The 17,704-nt window shown below is 51.6% G+C and overlaps 5 protein-coding genes across 5 annotated transcripts; 2 read left to right on the top strand and 3 right to left on the bottom strand.

Annotated features, from left to right (window-relative positions):
* Window positions 1–5,033: 5,033 nt before the first annotated feature.
* M406DRAFT_265624 (uncharacterized protein) lies at window positions 5,034–6,247 on the top strand (the record flags this gene model as incomplete). Its single annotated transcript, XM_040917750.1, has 2 exons — window positions 5,034–5,692; window positions 5,773–6,247. The coding sequence occupies 2 exons, from the start codon at window positions 5,034–5,036 to the stop codon at window positions 6,245–6,247; spliced, it is 1,134 nt and encodes a 377-aa protein (XP_040772759.1).
* Window positions 6,248–6,370: 123 nt separating this feature from the next.
* On the bottom strand, window positions 6,371–6,956 carry M406DRAFT_358093 (uncharacterized protein). The gene is made up of 3 exons (XM_040923790.1): window positions 6,794–6,956; window positions 6,660–6,718; window positions 6,371–6,577 (listed from the first exon to the last, which is right to left on the bottom strand). The coding sequence occupies exons 1-3, from the start codon at window positions 6,849–6,851 to the stop codon at window positions 6,443–6,445; spliced, it is 252 nt and encodes an 83-aa protein (XP_040772758.1). The 5' UTR covers window positions 6,852–6,956; the 3' UTR covers window positions 6,371–6,442.
* Window positions 6,957–8,980: 2,024 nt separating this feature from the next.
* On the top strand, window positions 8,981–9,292 carry M406DRAFT_234530 (uncharacterized protein; the record flags this gene model as incomplete). Its single annotated transcript, XM_040915985.1, has 1 exon — window positions 8,981–9,292. A coding segment is annotated over one exon (312 nt), but the record flags the coding sequence as incomplete, so codon positions are not given.
* A 1,347-nt stretch (window positions 9,293–10,639) lies between these two features.
* M406DRAFT_243612 (PR-1-like protein) lies at window positions 10,640–11,323 on the bottom strand (the record flags this gene model as incomplete). The annotated part of the gene is made up of 2 exons (XM_040916225.1): window positions 10,640–10,851; window positions 11,041–11,323. Coding segments are annotated over 2 exons (495 nt in total), but the record flags the coding sequence as incomplete, so codon positions are not given.
* Window positions 11,324–12,313: 990 nt separating this feature from the next.
* M406DRAFT_265368 (subtilisin-like protein) lies at window positions 12,314–15,519 on the bottom strand (the record flags this gene model as incomplete). The annotated part of the gene is made up of 6 exons (XM_040917729.1): window positions 12,314–13,385; window positions 13,461–13,781; window positions 13,830–14,254; window positions 14,419–14,852; window positions 15,029–15,356; window positions 15,421–15,519. The coding sequence occupies 6 exons, from the start codon at window positions 15,517–15,519 to the stop codon at window positions 12,314–12,316; spliced, it is 2,679 nt and encodes an 892-aa protein (XP_040772755.1).
* Window positions 15,520–17,704: the final 2,185 nt, after the last annotated feature.

The following is a 17,704-nucleotide window of genomic DNA, read 5'->3' as shown; positions in this document are numbered from 1 at the left end:
GGTTTTTGGCGCACCGTCTACGAGCCATATTCTTCACTCCTACATCTGTGTGGCAATGCCGGCTGAGGGCCAGTCGTCATTCGATGAGCCCATGGTCATTCCAGCCCACCTTGGCCACCAATTACTTGCGGAAAGTTATAGACCGGGGGTCTTGAAAACTTCCCTTGCAACCAGTGGACGAAGGCCCTGGTCATGCTCGAAAATTATGTGGCAGCCAAGGAGAACTGAACTTCACGTGCGGATAGTTAGTTGTACGACAATGTGCAGAAGAGGGCCACAGCGATGAAGTGAGACGGCACCGAACTTTTCAACGTCAAAGGCCCCACGCCCTTCTCTTCGAGGAGTTTTTGGCGTAAAGTGTACGACAGCACCGCACACGTCTTCGAATTCCACCACACGAGGCTAAGGTCACGAGCTGGAAGGCTAAGATGCCTGAAGGCCAGCAGCTGGTCTTCTTGAAATCCCCCAAGATCTGGATCATGAGAATTGCCATCCGAGGAACGCTGCGCTCACTGTCATCATCCGGCGCATAGATGAGGAATATGTGGACCTCGGTATTCGGGACGTAAGCATAGCACTTGGAGTGCCTCAGTCTTGTAAGTGAACTGACACCTGCCCAGATCAAGAACAGATCTGCTTCCATGACTGACGCAAGAAACCAGATCATGGCGCTCACTTTGTAGCCAACTCGGATGGACCGGGGATGGATGAAAGCCATTTTTTGAATTTGATGGAGGTTAGTCAGGGTTGTGAGACGATAATCGACGAGAAGGAATACTTTGATGGAAGTATCCTATTGGCGTTCAGTATGAAGAGAGCTCGGTTCGGATACCTTTGCTCGTTGTTGATAGTCCTCTCTTTGGACATGTCGGACGAGAAATGGGACGAAATGGAGACGATAATAAAGAGAGATCGTGTGTCTGGTGTCGACCACGGATGACAGCTATCCCGGAAAGGAACGTTTCATTTTCCCATTCTACATAGAAGCCGAGGTGACGATCACGGCTTCTAGGAGCATGAACGAGGAGCCAACATTTTGAACAGTATATCCGCGGCTGTCAAGCCTCATTTTTACAGGGGGGTCAGTTTCCGGGGAAGGGAGATCCGACCATCTAGGCCCACTAAACAATTCCATAGGCAGGCTTCATTCTGGCTTCGCGACTCATCTCTTCACATTGATTTATCACTTCGCGGCAACGTCATTGAGTCGACAGCATTGCATCTAACAAACTCAGATTCGGCCATGCCTGCATCTGGAAAATGTACCTGGGAACGGATCATAAGGACCATAGGGACATCATTTGGGTACGCTGCAGGCGGATTGACTTCCCTGCGAGAACGATTAAATGGTATGTCAATGGTATTCATTACGTGCTGTGGTTTGCTTTCCTGTCAAGATTCCGCATCCCATCACTTTCAGCATAACTGTCATGATCTCGTCTCAACCTCCCTCTCAGCCGACCAACTCAAAGGGCCCCGTGTGCTGTCATCTCAACTTTTTTTCTCATTCTTTTGGTCCATCCCTTTTACATTGTGGGTAGTTGAGTATGATTTACCATGAAAAAATGCCGCCCGCAACCTCTGCGTCTGGAACGACAGTGGGGATCTCCACAGACACGCTCTGTTTCAGACCCGGGTCGACACTGGTATCACCCATATGACGGTATCCCTGCGCGGCTCTTTTAAGCTTCTTCCAAACGTTAACAGCCCCATGACGGGGCTTCCACTTCTTGGCCAGCCCACTCCAAGCTTGGTTATGATAATCGCCCTGCTCAAACGCAACCCTAACATTGCTCACGTCAGGCCTGAGAAGAGCTGGCAACAACCTGGGAACGGGCTCGATCGCCATCCTCATCTCTTTTTGCATCGTTCATCCAGTATGCACTGATCCCTGCACGTGGCATAAGCATATAATTGCTGGGATTTTGCCTGACTGCAGGATGCTGCCATACGTCTTGCCAGTATCATGAAAAAATCCAACCTCAACTTGTCGCGCTCGGATGAGTACATCTAGGATCATTATGTATCCTTAATAATTCATAGTTCATACTATCATAGGGGATGCTAGACTTGGCACTAGGTTTCTAAAGCGATCATTATGTTTACCCATAAAAAATCCCCGATGATCGCTGCTGCATACAGGTGCCCTTCTTTATTTTTGTTACGTACAGAGAGAGAGAGGGAGAGCATGGCTGGAAGTGGAGGTTGTTTGATCCGCAGTTTTGTTCCCCATGTTCCCGCAACACGCCGCACCCACATCTCGCTCTCCCAACAACCAATGATTGAACACGGCTCATACTTGGGCTTTGACACATCCGCCCGTAGCCTTACACTTTCTGTATGATTTTCCCCCGAGCCATTGCCAGACCCAAAACGTGGAGGGTCCACAATGTGCCTCTCTGGCGATCTCTGCTGTGGGCAAGCCAGTGCTCGAGCGACAATCCATGTTTTGGTCTTTTTTTGATCATATTCTCTCCAACCTGGTACACCATTCGCGCCTAGCTGATGGCTCGGCAGCAGTGGAAGCAGTAGAGATGCGGCGTGCCAGGTAGGCTGGTCCACGTCTCAACGATCGCCGTGCTTCGCCTAACCTTGTCTCCGCTCTCGTCCGCGTCTCACTCGTGCAGCCTCTTGACGCTCCCAAAGTTGGGACGAGATGGCTGTCAACTTGTGTGTGCTATGAACCTTGCGATCATAAGGGATGAGAAGTCAGGATGTCAGAGCCTGTAGCTGCTATCAAGACGAGATAAAAAGGTTCGTCTCCCCCCTCTCACTTTCTCTTCGTCCTGTTTTGTCTCGATAGCCATCCCATCATCCTTTGGTCTCCCTACCTCGTTCCTGTGGAACCTGTTTCTTCATTTTATTCTAATCTTTACTTTCTTTAGTTGCAGACGGGTTGATCCCACCAACTTTCAACTCACTCCATTCTCTTTTGAGCTGTGCTCTCCTTCCCTCTCTTTAGTATTTTATTTGATATATATACATCATACCCACCCACCATGAAGAACCTGGGAAACATCCTCCTCCTCATCGCGGCTGGTGCCGGCTATGTGGCCTCCATGCCCACCGGTGAAAACCCCCAGAACGAGATCCGTGGTGTCGTCGGTGGCGTTCTTGTTCGCGAGCCAAAGAAGCACCACGCTGCTGCCGGTGAGTTAATAATCTTTCCCCATTCGTGTCTGCAGGCACGTTAGCTAACGCATAAAAACTTCAAGGTGCTGCGGCGAGCAATGCCACTGCTGCCGCCGCCACCGCTGGCCAGGGAGCCAATGCTGCCAACGCTGCCGGTGCTGCCAATGTTAATGCCGCAGCGCAGCAGGGTGCTGGCGCCGATCAGATCTCCCAACTCCTCCAAGGGTTTGTCTCCTACCCTTTCTTAAGAGAACTTGAATTCTTGCCATGTCATAGAGTATGCATTGACTGACTTGTCCTCTCGCAGTCTCGTGGGCGACCTTGGCGGAGCTGGTGCTGCCGGGGCTGGCGCTACCGGCGCCGCCGGCGCGGCTGCGCAGCAGGGTGGCATTGCCTCCCTCCTTTCTGGTGTTTTGAAAGAGCGCGAGCCCGAGGCCGGCATCGAGGAGCGTACCCCCAAAGGGTGAGTCTCTCCTGCCCATCCTTGACCTTCCCCTGGGCCCTTTTCCCGCGATACTGACGTGTTCTCTTGCTCAAAATTTCAGAGGTAACAAGGGAGCCAATAATGGCGCCAACAACGCCAACGCCAATGCCAACAATAACAACAACAACAACAACAACAACGGCGCTACGGCTGCCGGAGGGAACGACGCATCTGGCACCATCAACGCGGCCGCCAGCAACGGGTCCGCTGGTCTCGCGGCAGCCGCCGCTGCTCAGTCTGCAGTCGAGCTCGGTCCTGGTGCGCTGACAGGTACTGCTGCAGCAGCCCAGGCCACTGAGACTGGCGCTGCACAGGCAAACAACAACAACAACAACAATAATAACAACAACAACAACAACAACGCCAACGCCAATGCCAATGCGAATGCTAACGCCAATGCTAACGCTGCCAAAGGCAATGGGCGCAACAAGAATGCTAACAACTGATGGTTTGGTTGACCTGGTTGATGGGATGATACTGTTCTGGCATCAGTACAATAACGGATCTAGTTGGGTGGATGAGAACGTTTTGAATCTTGTTCCCATCTACTCATGGACGGATCGTTGGTTTGCTATAGTTGACAGGTTATGGCGATGGACACGCAGATAGCCCGAGAACAACTCTGCACCAAAAACTTTCTCCAAGTATGAATTAACGCTTATTTTAACAATATTGTTTGTCCCTGGGAAGGAAAAGTGCATCTCTGTCGTTCTAGCAATGAAACAGTAGAGAGTATTACTTCTTCCGCATGTGCCAGAGTCTCCGTCACTTCTGTTTGGAATGTATTTATGACCTAGTCAGTCCTCGATAAGGAAGATGATGTGTATCTTCCAGCATTGTCTTTGCCAAAGCGGTATGGCTTTGAAGCTATACGGACGAAGCCTTGCTGGTATCGTAGGTCGTTACTCACAAGTTCAGAGGAGCAAATCCGATGTAAGAGGGGGAGTAAAGTGTTAGGCTTGAACCATAGTATGTACAGTGCTGCTCGTTGCATGCAGGCTAACGCAGGGCAGGATGCAGCTAGCACCCCCACAGCACTGTGGTGGGACCATTCACCCGCTGTAATGTCATGACTGCACAGTGAATGGCCCTGTCCGTCCCACTTTTAGCCGTTCAACCCCCCCCCCCCGGCTAAAACATGAGACACGACAGTAGCACAGTGGAGCAGGGGCTCAGGGTACGTGAGTGGGTGTGTCGCGTTCCAGAAGCCAGGTCGGTACAGTTGCGGTTGAGGTGGCAGTTCCTGACCCAGTCTGCCACTGTGAGGATTCCCAATCACAGTCCAGAATTGTCATGCCAACTCAACAATCACATTGTTGTTAATTCGCTCCGTCAAAGGAATTTTTGTTGGCAGCATGAGCATGACATCGCCGACAGCCCTTCGACATCCGCCGAGATCATGAGCCATCTGCCCCGGATGGGCCAGCTCCCCTCCAAGCTGGCCCAATCCCTCCTCCCCTCCTCCTCCCTCTGCCTCCTCCTCGTCTTCCTCCTGCTCCTGCTTGGGGACGCAGCCGCCTATAAACCTCTGTCCGACAGCTTCCTGCGCGCCGTCCCAGGGCCCGGCGCCGACTTCGACATTGACAATGGCGCCCTGCTGGCCCCGATCCTCATTCCACGGGTTCCAAACTCGGAGGGCTCCCAGAAGGTGCAGCAGCACTTTGTCGACTTCTTCCAGCGCGAGCTCCCCCGGTGGACCATTGACTGGAACAACTCTACCTCCAAGACGCCTGCGACCGGCTCGCAGGACGTGCCGTTCCGTAACATCATCTTCAAACGGGAGCCGCCGTGGACCAAGGTCGGGCAGGCGAACCTGCTGACGCTGGTGGCGCACTTTGACAGCAAGCTGACGCCCGAGGGCTTCATCGGCGCCACCGATAGTGCTGTGCCGTGCGCGGTGCTGATGCATGTTGCCAGGAGTATAGACAAGTACCTCACCCAGATGCACGACGAGATGGTGGCCCTGGGCGAGCTGGGCGGCACCCCACCGATGGATATGGGGGTCCAGATCGTGCTGCTGGACGGCGAGGAGGCCTTCGTGTCCTGGACAGACACGGACTCGGTCTATGGCGCGAGGTAGGCAGTGGTGATGACTGGCCCCAGGGTGTAACGGGCGGGGACAAAAGACGAAGGTTGCTAACACTTGCCCACAACAGAGCTCTGGCAGAGGCATGGGAGAACGAGCCGACGATGGCCGCCGCCAACTTCCCTAACCGATTGAACCAGATCAGCCTCTTTGTTCTCCTCGATCTCCTCGGTACCTCGGACCCGCACATACCATCCTACTTCCTGCCGACACACTGGGCATACCGCGCGATGGCGAAACTTGAGAAGCGCATGCGGGACCTTGGTCTCCTGGAATCCAACCCACAAGCTCCTTTTCTTCCTGATGCAGATAAGAAGTCCACTGACTTTCGAACGGCACACGTGGGTGACGATCATGTCCCCTTCATGGCCCGTGGTGTCGAGATCCTACACTTGATCCCGTCGCCGTTCCCATGGGTATGGCATACGATGAAGGACGATGGCGCCCATCTGGACATGGCTACAACGAGGGACTGGGCCAAGATCACCACGGCCTTTGCGCTGGAATGGCTCGATATGATGGAGGTATGGCCGCAGGATCAGTGAACGCGTCACGGCCACCGACTGTTGGCAATGATGACAAGAGAGACGGGCAACATAGTCTTTCCTTCAGATGACCATGACAAGTAGCTTGTCACAGACATTGGCATTACATGGGCGGGCGTTTTGGATCTTGGAAAGCGTTTGGGTCTTGTCTAGCTGAGGAATAATTCGAACCTCCTCTTCCTTCAAAATGAGGAATCAACTATCGGTTTCCGACTTCTTCTTGCTGTTACTCTTGGGTTCCGGTTCACCTTTCTTGGGCTCATTCTTCGACCCAGCCTCATTCTCATATCCACCCCCCTGCTTCTCGTATTCCTTGGCGAGCTTCGTGGCCTGGATACTGTCAATTGATTGTCCTAAAAAGCGTCTCGTTCGGGAGAGACACTGGGAATGGATGCCTGGTCCTGGACCTCACCTTCCATGCAGACCACTGGCCCTCGCCTCCACCGGACTTGTTCGGCTGGCTCTTGATATCTGTTGGGAACGATGATGATTGATGATTAGTAGTCTGCTGAAACCGTTGCGATACCGCCCAATGATCTTGCTCACCCTCTTTCAGCTGCTCGCGCAGCTCAGGATCGGTAGGCTTCCCCTTGGATGACGGCATATCTGCTTGAGGCGAGGTAGTTTACTGCGATGCTGTGCTGCGGCTACTCGGTAGTCCTTTTGCTTTCTTCGTATCTCGTTCACTGCAAATTGGTCGAGCAACGTTACTAGAACTCAGTGATCTCCAAACGAGGTCAAAGAAAACGATGGGATCAGGTCATTTCCTAAGCACTGGCCCCCAGGTGCATCATACCCCAAACAGCATGTTGGACGAAAGCAGATCCATGACGAACGAAGGAAAAGCGTTCTCGTCATCACAAAAACATCATTGAGTGGTGGAGGGAAGCTTGGATGTTGTGGACCTCCGGGCGGGACGGGTGAAGATGAGCCGGTGGTGGCCATTTTAGCTTTCCCGCCCTTCGATTGCATCACCACTTTGGTATTGGCCAGACCCCTGGAGATAGATGCCATGCATCCTGAAGCCTCCCCCTGAAGAATATACTTTCTCGAAAACGTTCACATGTCAGCAATTCCACGTATCCAGCTAGAAGCCGCACGCGGCATTAGCAGTCTTACAATTGCACGAGCGTTGTGGGTAGAAATTAGCAATATCACGAAACATGACGAACGCGCGGATAAGACACTAGATTTCTCGCATTAAATCCGGCTACATCGCTGAAGTATGACCTGTGTAACACCAGACTTTTCTGCTTTGCGGTCTCTTCTAATTGTGCAAGTGTTGTGTTCCATCTGTTAGGCCAACCACCCCTCCCTCCCCTCTGAGTGATCACTATTCCATAAGGATACTTTTAGTGAAGATGGGATCACCATCTCCAGCAATGAGAATAAAGGTCGCCCACGTTGACAATGTTGAGAAGGGGAAATTCTCTAGTCAAGCTAAGTGTAGGAAATGCATTTGTAAGTACTGCACCTTATTCCTTGCTCTTTACTTCGAACAATGTCTCTACTAACTGCCTAATCACAGCTCAAGTGCCGGTAGGGCAAGCTTGAATATATCTGAATAGCCTGTCAAACTGACATAATCTTAAGTGCCTGGCTTGGCCACTTACACGCATAAAGACTGCCTGGATCCCAGGCCGCAAGCCTTATCCTGGCTTGATTCGATTGCTAAACCTCCATCATTTCCTCCACCTTGTCCATCTGATCACATATCTCAAACTTTGTGTCATAGCTTCAAAAATAAAAGGCTTGTCAAACACAATATCCACATACATCACAGCACCTAGGAGAGCCTTAAGGGAGAAGAGAGCCGCATCAGACCATCCGCATGCGTTTTGCGACGGGCGGCGCCTTGACGCTCAGGCCCTGGTACAGAATATTCAGCCCTGGGACTAAATTACCCAGCTCAGCTGGACGTGTGAGGGAAATACGAGTTACAATTGCGCTGGACCGGGTTGGGTGGGATATCGAATGATGCTGAAGTGCTAATCTTCGAAAGCTGAATCCACATTTCATGAACAGCAGTGGGCACATCGAAACCTGTTATCTTTCTTGGTCATTCTACCGTGAGATGGCTACCATGGTTTTCTATTGGGTAGAAATTCTGGGCATATCTCCATCTCCATCCTCTAACGAGCATTTGGAGCGGACGAAACTGTGAATACAAGTCTTGAACCTTGTTTTTCAGCTCGTGGCCCCAGAGCCTCTAATCCGTTAAGATGTTACCCTCATGGGCTAGAAAATGACGACGAGGTACGGAATAGTATCACTCAACAGGCCCCTACTTCCTGCGGCCGCATTCGGACAGCCTCCAGCATGACTCCCAACAAATCTCTCAGCTTTGGATCACGATCTCGCCACTTGGAGAGATTCTGGAGCAGAAATTGTGGAAAAAGGACGATAATGGTGATGCGTGTTGATATTGGAGGAGTTGGAGAGGCTTCCAAGAGGCGTTGGTATGTGTTAAGCTGAAGAAAAAGAGAGAAACTGAGAAGGCGGTTGGTGATATAAAAGCGCACATCTCCTCCAAGCCACCTCCAGTCCTTGAAATCTCTTTTCTTCTTCAATCAAAGCATGATCATCATGCAAACTTCTTCTACCAGCATGATTTTCTAAGTTGGCCTAATCACAGAAAAGAAGTTTTCAATAATGCATATCGTCAAATATGCCCTCGCGGGCCTCGTCACAGCCGCGACAGGCGTCTCCGCTGGTGGTAACTATGGCTACCGCGGCCACGCCAAGGTGATCAACAAGTGTCCCTACGACGTCTTCCTCTGGTCCGTCGCCTGGAACACGGACGGCCCCTTCAAGATTGGGTGCGGTGAGGAGTACTGCGAGGAGTTCAGCAAGGGTGGCGGCGTCGCCCTGGAGATTGTCAAGGAGGAGGCAGACTACTACGAAGACTGTGACAAGCTCGTCTTCTACTACAAGCTGGACGACTACGGGAACGTCTTCTATGATCTCTACGACAAGTATGGACATCCGTTCGCGGGTCACAAGCTCGTCCTCAAGAGCGAGGATGCTCAATGCCCCAAGGAGATTCTGGTGGATGGCAAGTCTTTCCCCTTCCTGGCTGTTGGTGGTCATCATCATCAAGACCCAAATGCTAACGTTATATGATGACAGGTTGCGGCACCGATGATTATGACAAGAAGTGCTGCAGTGCCAAGGAAGATCTGTATCTCATCCTCTGCGCGGGAGGTTATGGGCCACCACCGGGACCGCCCCCTAGACCTTATCCACCTTATATACCACCACCAGAGCATTATTATCCTCCTCCTCCTCCTAAATATCCTCCCAGACCTCCTTATGACCCTCCTCCATACCCACCTAGCCCGCCACCCTACCGCCCACCCTACCACCCACCATCTAAGAGACTCAACGGCCGTGATGAGGACGCTACGGGCGGAGACTCGATCGAGTGGCAGGACAAGCAGTGGGATCTTGACAAGCCCGACTGGGATACAGATGCCAAGTGCCAGGAGAGCTGCGGCTTGAGAGAGAAGGGGTACGTTGCGTTTTACGACCTCGAGGACGACAAGGTGGATGCTTCTGAGTGAGCAAAAGGAAAGAAAGCCGAGCCGGAAAAAAAATAGAGGAGGGCCTATCGAAAGTTCTCACTTCTTTTTTTCTCTATTCAATGTCAGCTACGGTAGATTAGATACAAAAAGTCAATCCTTCACTACTAAGGAGCCTTTGAGAGCAACGTGCGTCGGCTCACATGTCATCTGTTGACTATCTTTGATAGTATTCTCCTGCTTCACCATTCTTATTAGAATATTTATTCATCGACTTGTGAAAAATGGACTGAGAAGACTTTTTGAGAACAGAATGCTCGAGTGCATAACTGTATAGAGAAGTTAAATTTGGTCTGGGCCACCCATATATCAGCTCTCAAAAGTTCATGATACATGACTTCACACGCCATCTTTGCTTTAAGGAACGCAGGATCTTCGTTCTCTACGCGCGAAAGTGTCAACCGAAGTTTCAGATAAACAGACTGGCTCTTAATCTGAATAGATTTATTTACATGAATCATCCGCCCACATCATTAAGACCAACGGCTTTCATAGCCTTGGGATGATAAGTAACAATACAATAACAAAAGGGTTGTGCACATTGGATACCAAATGCCAACACTGAAGAATAGGTCCCAAACAGTCCATGAATGTTGCCAAGCCATGGCCTAAACAATGTTCATCACACAAGGGTAAGTCACACCAGCGGCTTCCTTCCTTTTCACAATATAACTCTACGGAAAATCTTGCCCGGCTGCCGATGGTGATATTTCGGTACCCTGGTTCAAAAAGTCAGCCACAGCACAGTCAAGGATATCAGGCAGACCGCGTACCACAGTCGTCCCGACGACGTAGCGTTGATCAGGCTGGACCCGTTGACCTGCCGGCCGACCTCCGAACTGTACTGTCCGGCTACATTCCCACGCGGCCAGTATTCGCAGACGAGGAACCAGCCTCTGGTGCCGCAGAGACGACTTCCACATCCCACCGTCGTGCTGTTCTTCCAGACTAGTTGAGTGAAGTGACCCGTCTGCTCACTGAAGCCTGGCTTGTTGTAATTGTACTCCTTCACCTCATCGGCCCCTGCATAATGTGGTGTTCATTAGCTTTGAGGATTCAATCCTCGAATCCATCCCAGAGGTATAATGAGAGTTTTGTATAAATAAGACAGCAAACTTCTGAAATTATGAGTAATGAGACTGGTACAGGGCCTAGAGCACTCCCAAAGCAATGGGGGCGAACGAAGCTCAGTCAAAGGACACGCATACTCACATAAATCAACACACCCTGTCACATCGTCACAACCGATTGCCAAATTCTCACCATAAGGTCCACCTGAATGAGAGAAATTGCACTCGGAACCACTGCTGGGGGACACTGATCCCATCGACAACAGGTACGACGCTGCGAAGTCTGCGAGCGTCTGGTTCCACGAGACAGAGTTGGCATCGAACTCTTGTCGGATATAATTGGTGCTGTTCAGCACGGCAGATGTAAAGGCGGCATCGTTGGTGAACTGCGGCGCGTCGGATGCGATCACGGGTGTGGCTGTCACGACGTAAGTGATGGTTGTGGTCGGGGGTAAGGTGATGGTGATGCCAGTGGTGAGGCCGACGAGGCCTGCAAGAGCCGAGATCGTGTGCATCAGTCTAGTGTTGGCTGTAGTGCTGGGACGCTGCTCTTAGGGTTCCTTTCTTGGGCTGGTGTTGTTGAATTCTGTCTCTGGTACTTGTCAATCAAGGCTGATGTGCATGCCCGGTGTGGAATCGAAAAAGAGCGAAAACATACTTTTCTTTGTGCATGCGCCCCTTTGAGCAGAGGTAGAGGGGTGATATCCTTCCACTCGCTGCACCTTCTCACCATTCTGTTGATTCGAGAGGAGGTAGTTGCAAGACTTCGATGTCCATAAGCAAGAACGATTGGCATGCAGAGCTTCTTTGGGGTGGCCGGAAGCGCCAAGAGGTGGGCGCCACGAGAGGGCTCGTCATTGGACATGCAGCGCTCCTTCGAAAAGCGGCTGCCTCTTGTTCTGCCTTTGCACGTGAAGTTTCAAGGGATGTCTCCTATCTCTAATCTTTCATCGAAAGGTTAAAAAAAAGAATTTGTGACTCCTGCTCTTCCTGCATGGAACAGCTTGGCTTAGGACCAGTCAATCTGTGGAATGCATGCGAAAGAGAGGCACATTGTGTTTGTGCAACAACAGTAAGCAGCAATTCGTATTGCTATCTTCACTCAATAGAAGGAGTGGGGAAAGAATATGAAATGGAAGGAGGAGAAAACTTGTCTATGGTAATACTGCTTGGGGTATGCTCCATCATGCACAGATGATGAACACCTCTGTAAATGGAGCTTGAATATCATAAATGAGTGTTTGCCAAGAGTCTGCATCTAGGGCTCAAGGCTGGGTTGCGCTGAGCCGTGCACACACATACAGATTGCAGAATCTGTCACCACAAAAACAAATGACACTATCCGGAACCCCAGACCCTCCACTTTGGTAAAAGCTGATCACAATCGCTGGCTCTGATCAATAGGAGTGAGCCTTCTAAGGATTGACCTTTTGGTACCTCAAATCGAAAGGAATCTTGGTCATCCCCTGCCAATCGTTGGCCTCATTTGGATCCCCAAAAATGCTCAACGCCCGCAAGTACAGCGCATATCGCCCCTCGGGAACCACGGTGCCATCTGAAAGCCGGCCGGTGAAGACGACGTACCCGTCATAGCGGCCGCTGACATACTCAAGCGGATAGCCCCACACACTGCCTGCGATGGTGGTTCCGGCGACGACGGTGGTCGGGCCTGTGTAGTTCTTCGACAAGGGCACAACATCCGCCCGGAGCATGCGGGTGCCAAGGTCGAGGCGAGCCGAGGCCCACGGGTAGCGGGCATCGTGAGATGGCTTCTCGGTATTGTCCATTGTCGGGTACGGAATTGTGTAGGTCAGGGCGGGTGCTCCTTTGAATATAAGATCTGGGGAACGCGGCAGGGAGCCGTCCTCACGATCCAGGATTACAGCTTGCTTCATGCTACCAGCTACACCAAGGTAGGGTATCGTGAGATTTCCATTGTTGGAGCCATTGAGGACAAAGTATCCTCCATAGACTGGCAACGATGCATCATAGAGCACAAAGTCTTGAGGTGGTGACAAGGTGACAGTGATCTCAGCACGGCCACCTGCTGGGATGTTCACCAGCTTCTCTGAGAATTCCACCTCTGCACTCGCGGCAAAGATGCGGTTGGGGAAGCTGTCAGGGTATGAGCTCGTCAATGAAAGCGTGTACATGCCAAGCGCTGGGGAGTGGGACATGTGGTACGTCACAGTCTCGCCCCCAATATTTTGGATGGTGAATGTAGCGTTGGGAGGCAGGTTGTCCGTGTCATTGAATGAAATACCAGTCGAGTCTACCAGTGTGGTGGTGAAGGCGGCGTCGTATGCCTGTATAAGTCCGGACCCTTGTTGGGCTGTGGGTGCCAATCCGTTGATGGTGCCGGCCCCATCGTTCCAGAGATTCGCCTTGGAGGTGCTGCTTAAGATTCTTGCAAGTTCTGCAGGGTTCCGCTTTGTTTTTCGAATCTGCATCAGAAGTGCATATACCCCGGCCACGAACGGCGTTGCCCTGGAGATTGATCAGATCTTGCGCTTCCCTAGGCGCTCTGTGACAATAGATCGAATATTGGGAAGATTTACTCACATAGATGTGCCTGAGAAGACTGCATAAGCCCCCTGGTTTAGGGGGAAAGTGGAAAGAATATTCCCGCCTGGAGCTGCAACAGACGGGTAGAAAGCCAGCTCCCAAGTTGGACCCCAGCTGGTGTAGGCACTGGCGAACCCGCCCGTCAGACGGTTGGGTACCTGCTTGAAGACGACCTCGGCGTAAGATGGGTCGATGAAGGTGAGCCGAACTTCTGAGCCGTCATTGAGCAACTGAATGAATTTAGCGCCTTGCGCGGGAGTGATAGTCGCGGTCGACGTGATTGTCATATCTGGATACCAGACGGCGGTAGGCCCGAAGCTTCCCATATTAGCTCAACACATATATTCTCGGGTATGCCGAACTTACTCTTCAAGAATATCTGCATAAAATAGGATAGCATTTGCGTTGAGCAGTTGCGCATTCCTAGCCTTCACCGAAGGTTCGCATCCGCCAAGGCGAATAAGAACCGCGTAGCCAGATAGGTCCCCCGTGTCAGGTGCTAGACTCGAGCAGGCATCGTTCTCTACGGTTGAGTTGCTGCTCAGAGCCTTGAGAGGAAGAGAAATATTCAGAAAACTGGAATAGCCAGGCACCCATGAGAAAGCAGCAGGCTCAGTGGCGTTATCATGCGTGGTTGAAGCGGTATAGGTACCTTTTGGTAGAAGGTACGGAGTGACAATGTTGTCAAAGGAAGCCACTCCCGTAACATCGGTTCCGTCTGCAGCATCACTGGCTGTGAAAAGGCCAGAATAGCCGTCATTTCCGGCAGCCAAAGTGCATGGAACGCCCTCCTGTAGTACCAAAATGTTAGCAGTGCTTGATGAAGACAGAGCCCAGAAGATAAGCATCGTTGAGCTAGCTGGGAGATGCTTCAACATTTGATCCAGAGGGCCCTCTGCACGGTATATTTGGCGGCTGAGGGTCATCCAGAGGCAACATTCCGAGAGAGCCTTACGCTGATGATGCGACTAGCCACTACCCCGAAGGGTGTCTCGCTCCAGCCCCCAGCAGTTCCGAGGGACGCCGTGATGATATCGCTGCCGTCATCAAATGCCATCCCAAAGGCTGAGATAAGTACGTCGTCTGTGGTTCCGAGACCTTCGCAGCTGAAGACCTTGTACATCCCAAGTTTGACTCCTGGGGCAACGCCAGTGAAGTTCATCCTGTTCTTTTGAGCTGCAATGATCCCGCTGACATGGGTTCCATGCCCGATACAGTTGTCATACGGGTCTGGGTCTGGCTTAGGAGCATCATAACCCGTCCAGCTGTCGCCAACCAGGTCATAGCCATATTCAATAAGGCAGTTCTTGCCGAAGCAACCCCCAAGGGCGGGATGTCGGTAGTCAACACCTGTGTCCACGATTCCAATGCGAATACCATGCCCGAAATCTGCGACAACATGACATTAGAGGTAGCCCATAATGATCAAGATTCTATGGAGCATGTGTAAGGAGTCTTTGATGATCTTTAAGAGACTCTTGCAATTCGGGAAAAGGAATGAAGAAGAAAAAGAGGCGAGGGTGGAGCAAGATGAGGGGCAGGGGATGGTTTTCAGAAGAACTCACAGCTTTCAGCATGAAGTTTATCGACTTGGGTCATCACATGGGGTGAGAACTTGTCTACTATATTGTCGAACTCCTCGTCGAGCATAATGTCACCAGACATGGGGTTTGGCATAGTACCGTTCCTCATAAGTTCAGGAAGCGAATACTTTCTGACAGGCCACACCTGCCTGACGGCTCGTAGTGCCGAGATTCTGGCGACCTGATGCTTCTCGCTGGCTAGGTCCGTGACGCTGAACGAGGCTCCGCTAAACACGGTGGAATTGATGTTCATCCGTGGGTTGACAGAGATTCCACTGGCGTCCAGAATATTATAGAAAGAAGTTTGGTCCTTGAGCGAGGTCAGTAGTGCTCAAGATATATGTGAGTATTCGAGGGGGGAGGGGGAGACAGACATGGCCATCCGCAAACTCCACGATGTAAGCTCCAGCGATGAAATTCTCTTCAGTTGCAGCTGTCAAGTTCAGAGGTTGTCCAGCGAGGGCAGTACCCATAAACGCTGCTGTTATAAACGCCGGGCGCATTCTAGAGGTATGATGGTGGGTAAGTTCAGGATGATATTCGACACCTGCTGATTCCTGAGATCAAGCCCTCACCAGCACAGAGAGAAGAGTCCAGAAGCCAAGCTTTATAGAGAGTCTGCTCTCAGGTCTGCCTACTTCCCTTCCCACACATGTCGGCTGGCAGAGCAAACACATCTGCGCGAAGCCGTCCGTAGTCCATCAGTTGCCCAAAGAATCCAGGTTCTCTGACTTAGGACGAATAGCGGTATAGAGCACCATCAATACTCACGACGCCTGGGTGTATTCGGAAGCGGCAACTCCAGCTTTGGGAAGTAGAATAGGCTCTGGGTGGTACAATTACATCTCGTGCACTACATAAACAAAGAAAATTCGCCCGATTCCGGCGCTGGCTATCATGAAAGTTGAAGGGGATTGGCTTGTTGAGCGTACGAGCTCTTGCTGATCCCGTATCCCGTTAGGAGAAGCCATTTCTAGGTTCAAATCTGATGCCAAGGTTGAGAGTTGAGGACGCCGGTGTTGAGGTGGTCCGCAGCGGTGAGCACACCGGTCAAGCAATAGTAGCACCATTATGTATGACGGTGGTAATGCCATTATCACAGCATCGATTTTTCAAGCCCGTAAATGGAATGGAGTTCTTTTTACATTGAGGAAGTGCAGCTAATTGTTGGAAGACCGACCAATGACACGGAAGATGGCAGCAGGGTTTGGTGGTTGGTGGTGAACGTGCTTTTGGTTAGTGTGATTTACGTAAGCCACCCCCCAATTGCTGCCTAGAATACTCTAGTCCCGGCCATCCCTCCAACTTCCAACCTCCAACCTCGACTTCATCCTCCGCCGACGCTTTTCACTGCCTCAAGATCCCGAGAATCCGCAACAGCCTCATCCCTCGAGCAACATCCCGAGTGAGACTTCTTGAGACCTCCTGGTCTCTCGATGAACTCTCCCAACGATTATGCCAACAAGGATCTTCCGAGCCTCATGAACCTCGGACGGGCACGCATGGCATATATTCCGAATGGTCTACAAACACGCGGGTGTGGCCATGACTGCGGGTCACACGGGGCTTGACAGATGTTTGCACAACAATTGCACGTTTTTCTGGCAGGCGACACAACATTTTGACAAGTTTGAGAAGTAATACAAACAGCACATAACGTCAAGCAAACCATGTGTCCGATTTGAACCCGTCGGCATAACCTCCTCCGTCCAACTTCCCGGTGGTCAAGCAACATTACCGAGACTCAATCTCTCATCATTCTCAGTCGACATTCGTTTCCCTTCAAGTCTGCGCATATCTAGTTCTCCTCGTCGTCGTCAGCTCGCTGATGGCGAAGAAGAGAGGCATGGCAGGATGCTCCACGAATATGAGCAAGTGCAGCGTTGACTTGTCATTGGTCAGCATGGCTTAGTCATCTTGACACCTCGACCCTCTTGCCGCACACGGTGACGACGACGACGACGACAATGAGCATGAAAACATCAGCGACGCAGTGGTGATGAACCTACGTTGGGAGTCCATCTTTGCACGACCCTCTCGATAATTTCTCTTATTCGGACAGCAGTCACAGAAGTGACTGGTCTCCTTCATCGGTTCCAGCTCAGGCGTATCGAGCCGGCCAATCAGCGGCGTCGCGGGCGGTGTTGACAACACCACGCTCCGCTCTTCGAGGTCAGCCCAATGCACCTGTTTGGGGCTTCTCTCGTAAGTCGAGTACTGTGATCCGGGCACAGACTTGGCCATGTGCGACATAGGTCGCCTGTCATGGTGCACCTCATAGGACCTGACAGCTGGCGAAAGGGGACCCACCAGCGGTCGACCCGGTGAGTAGGAGTATTCCGCCGACAGCACGACGTCAGTCACGTCTTCAAGAGGCTTCCTCATACCATTGCGGGGTACGACAGGTACTCTTGGAAGACGTGTGCCTGGGAGCCTTCTCCTTGATGACGATGACGATGTTGATGATGATGAGGGCTTAGGCCGATAGTGGTAAGGGTCATACGACATGACAGAGGGGAAAGGTGAAGCAGGTGTGGAGGGGGCTGGGACCGAGTGGTCACGCGAGGAAATCTTGGACGACATGGCAGTGGACAAAGTCAACCGTCAACCGAAAACCCCTTAGGGAAGGGAGGAGTCCTCACTGAGGGCGTGGTGTGG

The sequence above is a fragment of the Cryphonectria parasitica genome (genome assembly GCF_011745365.1).
Source record: "Cryphonectria parasitica EP155 unplaced genomic scaffold M406scaffold_8, whole genome shotgun sequence".
In the NCBI taxonomy this organism is placed as follows: Eukaryota; Fungi; Ascomycota; class Sordariomycetes; order Diaporthales; family Cryphonectriaceae; genus Cryphonectria; species Cryphonectria parasitica.
This window is presented reverse-complemented; position numbering and strand designations above follow the sequence as displayed.

Coding starts and splice junctions, on each gene's coding strand:
- M406DRAFT_358093 (XM_040923790.1), bottom strand. CDS start 6,851: ATGCCGTCATCCAAGGGGAAGCCTACCGATCCTGAGCTGCGCGAGCAG. Junction 6,719..6,793: donor GCGCGAGCAGCTGAAAGAGG/GTGAGCAAGATC, acceptor CGTTCCCAACAG/ATATCAAGAGCCAGCCGAAC. Junction 6,578..6,659: donor GCCAGTGGTCTGCATGGAAG/GTGAGGTCCAGG, acceptor GACAGTATCCAG/GCCACGAAGCTCGCCAAGGA.